Source organism: Panthera pardus, unplaced genomic scaffold, assembly GCF_024362965.1.
Source record: "Panthera pardus isolate Hobbes unplaced genomic scaffold, ASM2436296v1 HiC_scaffold_12, whole genome shotgun sequence".
NCBI lineage: Eukaryota > Metazoa > Chordata > Mammalia > Carnivora > Felidae > Panthera > Panthera pardus.
The window spans coordinates 1,691,019-1,705,226 of record NW_026526677.1 but is presented as its reverse complement, the minus strand read 5'-3'; the positions used below and the strand labels follow the sequence as shown (position 1 = coordinate 1,705,226).

Below are 14,208 nucleotides of genomic sequence, written 5' to 3'. Positions count from 1 at the left end.
ATTGACTGAGAGGCTTCCAGATGCTCATGTATATGTGATATCGTGCTGATAAGTACTGTAGAATTGGGCGAAATTTTACAACCTTAGAGGGCAGAGGGCGTGAAGTCGTAATCCATGGTCTACGGTTAAGTCCACTGTTTAGGGGCTATGTGACCTCAGGACCTGGCGTCACCCATTCTGAGCGTCAGTTTGCTCTTCTGGAAAACACAAATGATGGGAATATTTGCCTCTTTGGTCTACTGCGAACATTGCATGAGGAAACTAAGAGGAACTTTGCTGGACCCAGGGTCTGCAGGGAGTACTCAACACATATCAGCTATAATACCTTCACTTTGGAAATCTGCTCTTAATTTCAAACATTTCTTAGCTATCCCTGCATATTTTTCCTTCTCTATGAATCTGAGATTCATCTTGCCAACCACCTCCCCACCCTGGCTCACCCTCTTCCCCAAATAAATCCTATTTGAATTTTGGTTGAAGATCTGGCAAACCTATACATTAATTTGGTAAGAACTGATTTTTTTTGGTAAACTTCCCACTCAAGAACAAGTTATGTTTTTTCTTTCTCTCTCTCTCTCTCTCACTCTCTCTTTTTTCAAAGTTCATTTTTATGTTTCTCATTAAACTTTGTCCTTCTCTTCCTACAGACCCTGAACATTCCTAAGAGGGTTATTGCTAAGTATTTTACGCTCTTTGTTTTGTTTTGTTTTGTTTGAGAATAATATTTTTATTCCACTTTATCTTCTCTCTGGTCGTTGCTAGAAAATAATAAAAAATGTTGATTTAAAATATGTATTTTGCATCTGGCCACTTTCCTGAGTTCTCTCATTTATCCTGAAGGTTCTTCCGCTGACTCTCTCGGGGCTCCTAGGAATGTGGTAGTTGGTTTCCTCCTTTCCAGAAGTTATACATCTTATTTCCGTTTAACATCTTTCTCATTGTCTTCAGTTTCCAGTCCAGGGCCGAAGAGTAATGGTAAAAGCAGGCGTTCTCGTTTGGTTCCTGTCTTGGACTGAAACACTTCGTGTTCCACCACCGAATGTAGATAAAGGAAGTGCTTATTTATAGTTTTCTATAGTTTCTTGAGCCTTTGTTTTGTTCTCAGAAATAAGGATTGATTTTTGGCAAGTGCCCTCCCCCCGATGTTTAACAATTAGGAACTATTTCAGATACACCAGGAGGTAGAAATAAAAATAGGAAGGACCTGCATCTATGCACCCACCACTTGGCTTAAGAAATAAAACATGATGAACCCTGTCTTGGTGCTCTGGGTCGCCCCTTCACAATAAAATCCCCTGGAGGGAACTGTTCATCTGAGATGTGTGTTCCTCACATCTAGGCATATATAATTTGTTTTCATATTTTTTAAAGCTTATCCATTGAGAGAGAGAGAGAGAGAGACAGACAGACAGACAGAGAGACAGACAGACAGCACAGAGCCCAACGCGGGGCTCGAACTCCCAAACCATGAGATCATGACCTGAGCCAAAATCAAGAGTCGGACGCTTAATGGACTGAGCCACCCAGGCGCCCCTTGTTTTCATATTTTTAAAAATGTTATGTAAGTAATTTTTTCCTTTTGCAACTGACTCATCGCCCCCAATGTTGTGTTTTCACGATTTGCCAGTGGTTGCATTTAACTGCAGGTCCTGTGTTTTAACTGCACAGTCCATTTGTGAATCTCCCACAGTTTACCTGTCTGCTGTCCCCTGGATGAAGGTTCCAGCGTTCTGGAATTGCCAACAGTAATCTGTGCCAGGAGAGGAACCAGAACTGGCAGGCTTCCTGGAGTTGACCAGGCGTCCCGGTATCTGCTCCCTAGCACAGCGCCCAGTTGTCTCTGCGCCTGCACCTGAGCACAGGTGTGCACCACTGTGCTAGAGCTTTCCATCTGCAGACTCGATTTTGCTACATCTGGTCCCTACCTCTCTCCCTTCCTGAGCCGTGAAGGACACTCCCAGACAAGTCTCGGAGCAAGGACCTCCTCCTCCATGACCACATCTCCACTACCGCCCCGTTGATACAAGTGTCACAAACGTTCTCTGTCACTTTGGGTTTGGATGTGGCATGTAGTCAAGGCTGCTGCGTCTCCTAACGCGCCCCGAAGCTCCTTCTGTATATTGAACACTGGCCTTCATCGGGGATGTGCTCCTAAGACGTGGCTGGTGGCTCCCCTCGGCTGATGGCGTCATTTGGTGCAAATGTGAGAAAAGAGACGGCAGGACCCACGCGGAGTCCCTTGTCCGGAGCCCACGTCACCAAAATGAGCTTTCATGGTGACCCTCTGCCTGTCCCTGGAGCTCGGGAGGGCGGGGCGAAGGGAGCAGGACAGAGGCCCGTGTCCTCCCGGGAAGCCCCTCTGCCTGCCGGACCGCACCCTGGCTCCGTGGCCCTGCCTGAGTCCAGGGCCCCTGAACCCACCAAGGCCTTGAGAGCTGGCTCACCTGCGCTCTGCTTCCTAACCTGGAGAGGTTCACCTTCTTAAGACTTTCTTTATGCCTCTGGACTTCACTGAACTCCCGTTTCACGGTGCGGAGGTTTTACGCCTGGTTCAAGAAATTCCCTTAGTGGGAGCTATGCTCTCCTATAGCTGCTTCCTGAAACTTGGAATGTTTTCCTTCTCAGATTTAGGTCTTCACTTGGCAGGGGGGCTGATTTTCGGTGGTCGGTGTGAAGAGGCGGGCGCACTGTTTTACTACTCGCGGTGTTGGTCCGTCCCGGGCCCCCCACGCCCCCCACGGCCCCGACACCAGGCGCGCCCATGGCCCCGCACATGTGCCTGTCCTCCGTGTCTGTGCCTGTGTCTGTGCTTGTGACCGTGACTGCGTCGTTCTCTGTGTCTGTTCCCACGTTCACATCCCTGTCCGTGTCTGTGTCCATACTTACGTCTGTGTCCACATGTCCGTGTCTGTGTCCGTCTGGGAGCCGGCGCTGCCCCTCACGTGGTCTGGTCTGTCCACAGTCCCCTTTCCTTCTGCACACATTTAGACTCAGCATGAATTTACGTGGATCCCTGCGGGAACATGGTTGAGTTGCCCTGAACTCGTGGATTAATTTAGAGAGAGCAAATAGTTTTGATACATTACTCCTCGTCTTAGGGAACATATAATAGCCTGTAGGTATTCATGCTGTTTAGATACTTTTCAATAATGCGATTTTATCATCTGTCTGCTTGTCTTGCACATGTTTTCCTAGATTTGTACTTACTATTGTATGTTTTCACATTCCTGTTGTAAATGGTATTTTTAAACACTGTCGCCTAACTCTCGATCTTTCTATCTTACGCTCGCGCACACCTATACAGAACTCTTCGTTCTGATTTAGAGTTGCAGATTTTATTTTCTTGGGGGTTTTTTTGGTAGACAACTATTTGGTTGTGAATGGTGGCAGCTTCTTTTAAGATTTTCTTCTTAAGGACTCTCTATACCCAGCGTGGGGCTCGAACTCACAACCTGACCAAGAGTCACACATTCCATTGACCGAGCCAGTCGGGCGCCCCAAATGCTGGCAAGTTTTTAAGGCACAAGTAGGTAGGACAAGATACAATTTTTCTCGGCCTCTTGACCCCCTTTTCTGGCAGTTTATTTTTCTCGCCCCGAAGCTCTGGCTGAGACACCCAGACTGTGAGGAGGCAGGTGACATTCCTGCCTGAGTCTTGAAACATTTCCTCGTTGAGGGCGATGTTTGCTGTAGGCGTTTGGAAGATGCTTTCCTCGCTCCAAGGAAACCGTCTTCGACTCTTAATTGGCTGAGAATCGCCTTCACTGACTGTGTTCTGTTTCCCCCAGGTTTCCCCCAAGCCTCCGCTCGGTGAATGTCTCAAGAATCCCCCGGAAGGCTTGCTTGCCAATATAAAACTACCTTCGCATCAGAGGGGACCCCCTCGGTCGTGACGTCATTTAAAAAAGTTCTTAGTATTTTTGGTGATTCAAGTAGGACCACTTCACTAGTTCTTTTGCAAAACCAATCTTTGGCTCTTCTGATTTCTTTCTTTCTTTTTTTTTAAACTTTTTAAATGTTTATTTATTTTTGAGAGAGAGACAGAGCGTGAACGGGGGAGGGGCAGAGAGAGAGGGAGACCCAGAATCCGAAGCAGGTCCAGACCCCGAGCTGTCAGCACAGAGCCCGGCGCGGGGCTCGAACCCACAGACTGCGAGATCGTGACCTGAGCCGAAGTCGGTCGCTCAACCGACTGAGCCACCCAGGCGCCCCATCTTCTGATTTCTTGAATTAGATGTTTAACACGAGCGGTTGGGGGGGGGTCTCTCCCCTGCTTTTCCAGCCTGGCCCGCTGCTCGGCAGAGCCCGGCCTCCAGGCTCGGCCCCAGATGTGTTGACATTTCTAAACACACGCTAATAAGTTCCCTGCCTGGGTCCACTTGGCCGCAGGGGGCTGACTGCTGGCTCCAAGCGCTGGTCCCAGGCAGCTTCTAAAATGCTTCACGTGTACTCTGGTTTAGAGAAACAACCTTCTTCTTTTTCTTTTTTTTTTTTTTTTTTAGATTTTCAAGTTTATTTATTTTGGGAGAGAGTGAGAGAGAGAGAGAGAGGAGGGGAGAAGCAGAGAGAAGGGAGAGAGAGAGAATCCTAAGTGGGCTCCGAGCTGTCGGTGCAGAGCCCGACGTGGGGCTTGAGCTCAAGATTCGTGAGATCATGCCCTGAGCGGAAACCAAGAGGCAGATGCTTAACCGGCTGAGCCCCCCCGGGTGCCCCGGTGGAGGAACAGGCTTCTGCCAATGCCCGTCTTCCACGCCTGACTGTCTGGTTCAAGTCTGTCCCCCGCTACTCTGATCCTCCTGACCCGTGGGCGACTTGGGATGTGCTTTCAAACCTCCCGCTCAGATCCCGGACCTGTCCGTGTTGCCCGTGGTAGCCCGCGTTCTGGTCAGCTCCCGGCAGCCCGTGTCTGCACAACTCGGGGTGAGCCGACCCTCCTGGCCCCGGGCTGACCGTCTCCCCAGGCAGCTGTCGCCTCTCGGAAGAAAGCCGTGCGGTGGGACGGCGGCGTGGGCTGGGCGGATCCTGCCGTCTGTGCGGCGAAGGCCTTCACCTTGGAGTCTCTGCAGTAGGCTCAGGGGCCACGCTTGGTGTATCTCACCTGCTCCCACGGGTGTGCCGGGGGCTGGGGCGCGGGGGTGGGGGGGGCCCGCGCGTGCCTGTGTATCTGTGAGCGTGTGCAGGGGGGGGGGGCGCCCACACGCGCCACGGGCGTCCGTCTGGGGCGCGGCCCTGTGTCTGGGGTGAGCACGTGCCGCCTGGGGGTTCGACCTTGCCCCGGGGTCCCGCCGCCCCGCGGGTCTCTGGAAGGCGTGCTTCTCGGGTTCTTCGGCTCCGCGCAGCCCTCCCGAGGGGCGGCTCCGGGCTCTGAAGCCGCCTCCGTGAATGCTTCGCTGTGCGAGGCTCTACGTCTCCGTCCAATTTTCGTGATTTATATTTTCCATAATTCTGTTTGGTCAGGATTTTCAAATTTATTACACAGTTGTGCACTGTGCCGTCTGATAATATAGAAAGAACGGTCTGTGTGTGCTGTGTCTGCCCTCGCTGAAATGTGTTTTCCTGCTCCTTTCCTCCGCGGGCGAGAGGCCCCTCAGGCTGAGTGCACCCCCTTGTTCTGGACCCTGCGTCTGCCCCCCACGTTTCCGGGGGACGCCTGTGAGCTCTCCCAGTGTGCTCCGGCCCCCCTCCTCCCACACCCTCCCAAAGCCAAGCTCTCCCACCCCAACCTGGCTTCAGAGCCGACCCAGGCGGCGGGGGACCGCTCACGGCGGGGGCTGGGGGCAAAGACCCCAGCTGAGGCGGGGAACCGAGGGGCATGTGGGCCGCAGGGTGGGGGACAGATGTGGAAGCCGCCGGCAGAGCCGGGGTGGGGCGCCCCAGACCTGGGCCCAGGGCCCGGTCGTCTCCCGGGCCGACCCCGAAGTTGAGCGCCCAGTGTCTCGCGGGCCCCCGGCCCGCGGGGTGACCACCCCCACGCTCCTGTCCTCCCAAGCCACCCCCTGGCCCCCTCCTCCAGGCCCCCCAGGGCCCCCCGCCCCGTCCAGGAGTCAGCACACACTTAGTGGAGGGGAGCCTGCTAGCTTTATTCATAGGCCCCAGGAGGTGGGGGCAGCAAGGACAGAGACGTGGGGGGTGCCCGGGGGTGGGTCTGGGGGCCGGGCGCTGCTGCGTGGGCTGCACGGGCCGAGGGTCTCTGCCTCCGGAAGCTTCCCTGGCTGCTTCACTTCCAGCGCCCGCCGACCTTGCCCTTGGGCTGGGCTCCGGCCTTCTTGCTACTGCAAACGGAAGCAAGCTGGTCTTGAGCGGCTGGGTAGGGGGGGTTGGGGTCCTGGCCCAGATCCTCCTCAGCGCCCCCCGCCCTGCCCCCGGCAGCCCCCCGGCCCCGACAGCTCAGCCCACCCACCCAAGCCCCGGGCACACATTTCAAGCAGTGCTGACTCACCTGCACTTGGCCCGGCTGGGCCTGGGCGCCTTGTGCCAGGACGGTTAGTGTGGTTAGTGGAGGGAACGGCGAGCCCAGGGCACCCCCCAACCCCTGCCAGGGGCTCGGGCTCCGGGGGGCCACCCTCGGGCAGACCGGAGCCTGCCAGGGAAGCTGTCTGGACAGATGGCTCTCACTGTCCCAGCTACTTTGGCCTGGAAAGAGCCTGTGCCGTGCGTCCCAGATCACAGCCTTCCTGAGGCGGGACAGGCTGAGGACAGTCCCTTGTTCCCTGACCCCGGGCCAGCAGGCCAGGCCTCGTGGACTCGGGGCCTGGAAGGTCAGCGCCCTGCCGGATGGCGGTCCTTAGGAGCCTGCCCTGTCTGACTGACTTTGCACACCAGGCAGCCAGCAGGGAGCTGGGTGCCGGGTCAAGGTGCCGTGTGGGTCCCAGAAGCTGACACTCTGGGGACAACTCCTGGCTGTGGCTTCAGGGGAGACCCTGGTGCTGGTGGCCATGCCCGTGGCCCGCGTCCTGCAGGGGCCAGCCTGAGAACCCTCACGCACATGCACGCACACACACAGGCACACACAGAAGGGCTCTCACGAGGCCTGCCACAACCCCCATGACAGAGCCCAGGGAGGAGGGTGTCCCCTTGGTCAGTCCCCTGGGGCGGAGGAGCCCAGCCCCGGGAGCAGCAAGGAGTCAGGGGCCAGTGGAGGAGGGAGAGAAACCCAACGGCCAGCGGTCCTGGGGACACCGCACTCCGTGGGGGTGTGAACGGGCTCAGTGATCAGACTGGGAGGCAAAACCCCAGCACAGGGGGCACTGGAGCGCCCACCCTGGGGGCGGCGGGCTCCTCCAGGCCTTTCCTGGCGTCTGTGGTCGTGGGTCCCATGGACCTCGGGTGATTTTGCAGACAGAGGGCTCACCGTCTGAAGAAACGGGGGCCAGGGAGGCCCGCAGCCAAGCAGGTCGCCTCCAGAGCAACGCTCGGCTGGGGAGTCGGGGTGGTGGCCCAGGACGGCCCAAATCCCCAGGCGGCCTCCTCCCGGGGCTCTGGGGTGAGGAGGGGCCAGAGGAGGCTGCAGGCCGGGGGGTGCGGGGCCCAGACACGCGGGCGCCAGTGGCCCACCAGTTAGTGTTGTTACCGTCGAGGGCGGCGGCCCCTGGGACCGGCTGAAAGTGCCGGGCCCCGGTCAGGGGGGCGGCAGCCGGCCAGCCCCCTGGCACCGTGTGCCCGGCACAGAGCGACGGGCAGGGGGGGTTACTCACTGCTTCTGGGCCTGATCGATGCGGCTCCTGAGGTTGGTGATCTGTGAAGAATACGGGTGGCTTACCTGGCAGTTCGAGCAGGGCCGGGCCGGTGGCCCTCTTCGCCTGAGGCCTTGCTGCCTTACTGCGCCCTGGCTCCTCTGCTCGGAAGGCAGCGGCCCCTCGGCCCCGGGGCTCGTGCCTCTGACTTACTTTGGGCGGCCTGCGCTGGAGACCTGGGCCGACACACGCAGCCGCTCTGGAGCCGGCCACTTACCTGCGGGCCTGCGGCAGGACGCGTGGCGGGGGCGTGGGGAGGGAGGCGAGCCGCGCGGAGCCCCTGACTCCGGTCGGAGCCGGCCCTCTCGCTCCCTCCTCCTGACCGCCCGGAGAGGCTTGGTTGGGGCGGGCAAGGCCCTTCCCCGCCTGCCGGCAAGGACAGCAGGGCGACCTCGGAAGCCTCGGGCTGCAGGTGGTGGGGAGGAGGCGGGGTCGGGAGGCCGGCCTCCGTCCCCGTGCCCTCCGCTGCCATCCTCCACGAACCTGGTTTGCCATGCGAGAGGCTCACCGTGCATTGCACACCACGAGCCCGGTCCAGGGTGGACCCTGGCTACTCACAACTTGGCCAGCATCTCCACTCTGGCCCGCATGTTCATGATCTAGAAAGACCGAGATGGTTAGCGGGCTGGGTGGGTGGCTGAGGCTTCGGGGCCCTGCCGCGTGCTGGGCTAGCCCAGGCGGGGGCCCTCGTGGCTCTTCCAGCCCCCGGGGACCCACTGCCGGTCGCTCACAGCTGTGTCGGGAGGCACTGGGTGCCCGACTCGACTCCCTGGACCCCGAGGGGGGCCGCGTGCGGGTGAAGCCCCCTCCTTCACGCCGGGCCTCCCAGAGGAACGTCAGGAGAGGGCGGCGGTGTCCCTGACCCCGGGCGCGGAAGGGACACGCGTGCTCCGGGGGCGGCCCCGGTGCCCCTCCTCCTTCCAGGAGAGGTGAGGAAACAGACGGACCAGGCGAATTGCCCTCCGTCGCGGCTCCCGAGAAGGAGCCGCATTCTCCAGTCACCCGACGCCCGCTTTCCTGGCGGCCTGTGCCGACAGCCGTGGGAGATGCCCCTGGGGTGTGCGCCATCTCCCGCCAGGGACCCTGGAGGACAGCGGATGGCGGGGACCATGCCCCTGATGGTGAAGCTGGCGGGGCGGGGTCGCGTGTGCACAGGGCAGGTTAGCTCCCAGCCACCAGGGCGGCGCCCCCTCCCCAGGACTGGAGGGGCGTCAGGGAGACAGAATCTGCACAGGGCCACTGTTCCGAGTTGTGAACCCCTCCCGGGCGGCTCTAGGCAGCCACCCTGCCGGGGACTCAGTCCCAGACCCCTTTCCCAGCTGCTGGAGGGGGGTGCGTGCCCTCCTGCCTGCACTGACCCGAGGAGGTGACAGCTTGGGGACCTGAGCCTGGGCCTCCCCAGGGGATCCAAGGAGGCCACCCTGGTGCTAGAGGAAATTGTGCTATACTGGGGCGAGCTGTCCACCGGCTCCGGGCGATTCGGAGCCTGGACCCCGAGGCCCCTCTGCCCTCCGCTCCTCTTGTGGCCCTCAGAGCGAGGCCGACCTCTTGGGACACGGAGGCGGCCCCAGAGGGTGCCTGCGGCCAGGCCCCGTGAGGACGGCCCTCGTGGGCGTCCCGGGCGCCGAGGCCGTGCGGGTGCAGGGAGGTGGCCGCCCCGGGACCCGAGGGCCAAGGTGTCCGCACTCACGTCATATTTCTGGCGCTTCAGCTTCTCGCCAAACTCGAACTTGTCGATCTCCAGTTGGTAGAGGGTGTCCCAGAGTTCCTTGGCCTTGTCCCTGGGAAGGCGGCAAAGGCCGGCGAGGCCGGTAAGCGCCGGAAGGCGGGACGCAGGCCACCCGCTGTCCCTCTCTGGTGGCCACGGAGAGCCAGCGCCCCGCCCCCTCCCGGCCCCACCTCAGCTTATCTTCGCTGAGATGGTCGATGTTGAGCGGCTTGCGCCTCTCTGCCAGAACCTTCTTCTTCATCTCCCGGGCCGTCTGCTTCTTGCCTCTCTTCTGGTCGGCCTGAGGGGACATGGCAGAGGGGCCCGGCCTCAGGAGGGGCGCGCCGCACCCCGACAGGGGGCCGGTCGGCGCCGCGGCTCCGAGGGCCCGCGCTCACCTTGGCCAGGTAGCTGCTGTAGTTGGCGCCCATGGAGGACAGGGCCTTCTTCTTCTTCAGGTCGTCCTCCGCTCTCCTCTTGGCGTCCTCCTCCTCCCTCCGGGCTTTCTCTTCCTGCAGAGACCCCGTCCCCGAGGCCTCAGTGCCGGGCTTCGGGGACCCGCCCGGGGCAGCCGCGCAGGACAGGGGGAGCCAGGCCGGTGGCCCCGGTCACCGGCGGGCGCGGGGTCTGGGGCGGGGAAGGGGCCCCCGGCTCACCGCCAGCCGGTTCTGGCGCTCCCGCTCCTTCTCTGCCCGGATTCTCTGCTGCTCGGCTCGCTCCGCACGCCGCTTCTCCTGTGGGGGGAGGAGCAGGTCAACCTCGCCTCGCCAGCCCCAGCGCCCCCTCCCGGGGCGACCGCCCGCCCCTGCCTCCCCCCAAAAGGGCCCCAACTCACGATTCTCTCCTTGAGAGCGATCAGCTCCTCCTCCTCCTTCTTCCGAGCCTCAAAGTGGCTGTCGATGAGAGCCTGCAGCTCCATGAGGTCCTTGTTCTGGCGCTTCTTCTGGATGTCCTGTGGGTGGAAGAGGCCCCTCGTCTCCAGCTCCTCCCGCCTGACCCCCCAGCGCGGCAGGCGGCCCCTTCCCGTGCTCCGGCAGGGGCGCCCTGTCTCCTCTGGCCAACACGAGGGTGGCCAGGGACGTTTTGCCCTCACCATGTTCCCATGATCATTGCCCTCCTGAGGCCCAAAGGCGACCTGATCCCTTAGCCCCAGGGTAGGAATTTTGCCCTCCCTGTGGGTAAATCGGGGCCCCGCCAAGCCCTGAGGTCATCAGCACTCCTGGGATGGACTGGCTCTGACTTGGCCCCGCTATCATCCTCAGAGATGTTCCACATGGGCCAGACAGAGAGGAAACTGGTGAGTGAGGTAGTTTATTGAATAGACAGATGGATGGGTGGGTGAAAGGATGGATGGGTGGATGGATGGGTGGATGGATGAGTGAATGAATGGTTGGATGGGTAGATGGATGGTGGACAGATGAGTGGTTGGATGGGTGGATGGATGAGTGAATGGATGGATGATGGGTGAATATATAGTTGGATGGATGGGTAGATGGATGATGGACAGATGGTTGGATGGATGGGTGGATGGATGAGTGAATGGACGAATGATGGGTGAATGTATGGTTGGATTGGATGGGTGGATGGATGAGTGAATGGATGGATAGATGGGTAGGTGGATGGTGGACAGATGGATGGACAGATGGGTGGATGGATGGGTGGGTGGATGGGAGAGGAGGGAAGAGAGATGCCTGACACTGTGGGAGTTTCCTTTGGTCCAGAAATAAATTAAGGCAGAGTTTCCTGGAACCAGGAGGTTCTGGCTCTGGCTGATTGAGAGCAGATGACCTTCCCAGGCCTTGTCTGTAGGCTGAAGGCTGGGGGTCTGAGAATGGAGGCCATGTTGATCCGGGTCCCATAAACTTACATCGAAGTCTACTTTCTCCCCTTCCGGGATCTTAGGAGCAGTGAGTCTGAAGAAGAGAGAGGCTTGTGAGCAGGGGTAGGTAGAGACCTACCAGGGGTCTGGCCCTCCCACCCTTCCCCCTGGGCACCCAGCTGAGGACAAGTGTGTGTGTCCTGGTCAGGCGTGTAACCCACTGTCCCCAGAGCAGCCTGACCCCTTTGAGAAGAGTTCAGCCTCTTTGCGTCCCTCTGTATTGCCAACATCTGGACATCGAAAGGGCTGTTTCACCCCCGTCTGTCCAGGAAGGGCACTCTCTCCTTCTGTCTCAAACAAAGAAAGAAGCGCAGGCAGGCCAGACCAGACACAGGCTGGCCACTGCAGACCCCTGAGGGGCATTGGCCTCTGTGGTCGGGAACGGCCATCCTGACCCTTTTTGTGTCTCCAGCCCCTCTTTAAACTGTCTTCCTGGGGACCCAAAGAAAGGGGGCTGGACAGAAAGCAGTTTGAGGAAGAAACGAGGCCCCCGGATCCCGGGCCCTGCCCCCAGTGCATTCCAGATGGAGCAAAGAGTTACGACAACAACAGTTGTTTGAAACAAGCCACAGAAGAAAGTGGGTCTGAATATGGACCCAAATGCTGGAACAGGAGAGGGTTTTTCTAAGCTCGGCAGCACCAGAAGGTCCCGCTAAGGGAAAGATGGCCAGACGACTCCATGCAAATGAAAAACTTATGTATGTGAAAAAAAAGCAAAAATTGGAAGGGGGGGGGGAGCCCAACCCAGACTAGAAAAATATTTTCAGCGAGTACAGAGAAGACTTATATCCTTGTGCAGACCGATGGCTGAGAAATCGTGCAGACGCCTTTGCCGTTAGATAAATGGGCAGAAGGTGCACGATGCCAGGTCTCGGTAAGAAAGACGGCCAGTGAGGCAGTGCGCGGGAGAGGCTCTCCCGGAGTAATCGGAGGCATGGGAGCAGAAGCGGCCCCGAGAGGCCCTCCTCATCCATCAGTGTCCCCGGGCGCGGCAGCGTGGGGCACAGACCCGCTCACGTCCACGTCGGAGCCCGCGCTGGCACGGCCCCCGTGGAAAGCAATTTGGCAACGGACGTCAAAAGCCTGAAAGACGTTCATACTCTTTGACCCAGTAATTCCAGTTCTGGGAATGTGGCCTAGGGAAATAACCCGAAAGACAGAAAACGCTTTCCACCCAGCGTTATTTATGATAGTAAAATATTGGGGGAAGCCTTAATGTCCCGCAGAAGGCGAACGGTTCCAGAAATTATGGTTTGTCCAATTGATGGAATATTATGTGGCCATTCAAAATATTTAAGAAGGCTATGTAAAAACATGGAAAAATACTTATGAATAGTGCTAAAATTTAAAACAGCAGAATTGAAGGTTGTATAGACAGTACGATGTTTGAAAAACGGCTCAGAGTTTAAATCTTTTTTTCCGAGCCCTATGCATGGAAAGAGTAGGAAGAAGTAAGGCTTTTATTCTTTTCTGCCTTTTCCCGCAGTCTGGCTGGCGGGCGGGGAGAGTTATAGATGATTTTCTTTCTTCATTGGACTTTTACGTATTTTCCAAATTTTCTTTAATGAGGTGTTTTATTTTCATAATGAAAACACAAACATTTTTTTAAAGCTAGAAAATATCTTGTGACCCGGCAGCTTTATTTAAAATAGCAGAAAAATAAAGTGCAGTGGGTGGAAATATGCTGGCTGTACCCGGAGCGCGCCGCAGCCCCCCGGACCCCGGAGCGCTCCTCAGGTGGGCGCGAACCCCGGGCACGTGCTGGTGAAGACTTGGGTTAAAAAAACAAATCCCTGAAATACTCACAAGCAGGTCAAAGGAGGGAAAGACCATCCAGACCAGGACGATGGCTCCCCAGAGGCCCCAGTGGGGGCGGTGGGTCCACTCACGGTTTTCTTCTGAAGGGGCCACAGGGCAAGACCCTCCCTCCAGCCCCTCTCAAGGGTGCTTCACGTCTAGGGCCGGGAGAACCCCACCGCAGGCCGCGCGCAGTGGGGGCCGGGGAGCAGGAGGGGAGCTCCGCTGTGCCTCCCTCTCTCTGCCCTGTCTCCCCCGACCCCCTGTTCCCCGTCCTCCCTTGGCCCCCCAGCCTCCTCTTACAGAAAGCCTTCCTTGCCCACACTGGACGAATGGGTGGGGACGCCCCACCGTACCCCCAGCGATCGTCTCTGCTCCCCGCCTGGGGGGAAGGCACCAAATAACCCCATTTTCATCAAGGACCTTCACCAGATGTCTAGAGCTTTAAACACCCAACCAGGGAGCAAAGAAGCAGCCACCTTCTCCAAGGGGTTTGGGGTTTCGTCCCCCACAGAGCCCAAAGGCGTTGTCTTCCACGGGACCCCAGTTTCCCAGGTGCCCCCTGCCTCCGGCCCACCCTGGTGTCCAGCCCTGCCCGGGCCCCACACTCACCTGGGTCTCGGTTTCTCCTCTGGACACCGCGGCGCCGGCATGGGGAGAGGGGAGAGAGACCGGATGAGCCTGGTGGCCTGCTCCTGCCCACAGGCCCCTTGGGGCCACCCGGCTGGGGGCTGGGGGCTCCTGCCTGGACGCCCGCCTGCCTCTCCCCCTCCAGCCGAGCCTACCACCCATATGCCTGCCCGCCAGCAGCAAGAGAAAGTCCCTGTGGGGTCCCAGGAGGAGAGCTCGGGCGTGTGGACCAGGATGTGGCACGGGAGGGGGAACGAGGGAGGAAGGAGGGAACGGACTCCAGGGGCACGGCGTCCTCGGGGGATCGAGGAGGAAGAGAGGAGGCACCCCCTGTCCAGGCACCTGGTCCCCTCTGACCACCCCACCTCTGTGCCGGGCAGAAATAGGAACTGGACAGTGTGTGCGAGGCCTGGGCAGCTGTGCCCCACGGTGGACGCCATGCGAGCAGCCGGCCTGGCGAT

At 58.9% G+C, this 14,208-nt stretch overlaps 2 protein-coding genes across 3 annotated transcripts in view; one reads left to right on the top strand and one right to left on the bottom strand.

Moving 5' to 3' along the window:
* The window catches only part of PRR33 (proline rich 33), a 63,724-nt gene that overhangs the window by 32,866 nt on the left and 16,650 nt on the right, over positions 1–14,208 (top strand).
* TNNT3 (troponin T3, fast skeletal type) lies at positions 6,060–13,807 on the bottom strand. Of its 2 annotated transcripts, none has more exons than XM_053899313.1 (9): positions 13,730–13,807; positions 11,309–11,354; positions 10,277–10,393; positions 10,098–10,175; positions 9,840–9,953; positions 9,633–9,742; positions 9,424–9,514; positions 8,292–8,332; positions 6,060–6,272 (listed from the first exon to the last, which is right to left on the bottom strand). In XM_053899313.1, the coding sequence occupies exons 1-9, from the start codon at positions 13,768–13,770 to the stop codon at positions 6,218–6,220; spliced, it is 693 nt and encodes a 230-aa protein (XP_053755288.1). In that variant the 5' UTR covers positions 13,771–13,807; the 3' UTR covers positions 6,060–6,217. The 2 variants fall into 2 exon arrangements, with proteins under 2 accessions (XP_053755288.1, XP_053755287.1); XM_053899312.1 differs by lacking the exon at positions 8,292–8,332 and adding an exon at positions 7,695–7,735 and having other exon boundaries at positions 13,730–13,806.

Excerpts from the sequence above, each read along its gene's own strand:
- TNNT3 (XM_053899313.1), bottom strand. The coding sequence starts at position 13,770 with ATGCCGGCGCCGCGGTGTCCAGAGGAGAAACCGAGACCCAG. Across the intron at positions 8,333-9,423 it reads TGAAGCGCCAGAAATATGAC|ATCATGAACATGCGGGCCAG; the intron begins GTGAGTGCGGAC and ends CGGTCTTTCTAG. Across the intron at positions 6,273-8,291 it reads GTGGAGATGCTGGCCAAGTT|TAGCAAGAAGGCCGGAGCCC; the intron begins GTGAGTAGCCAG and ends TTCCGTTTGCAG.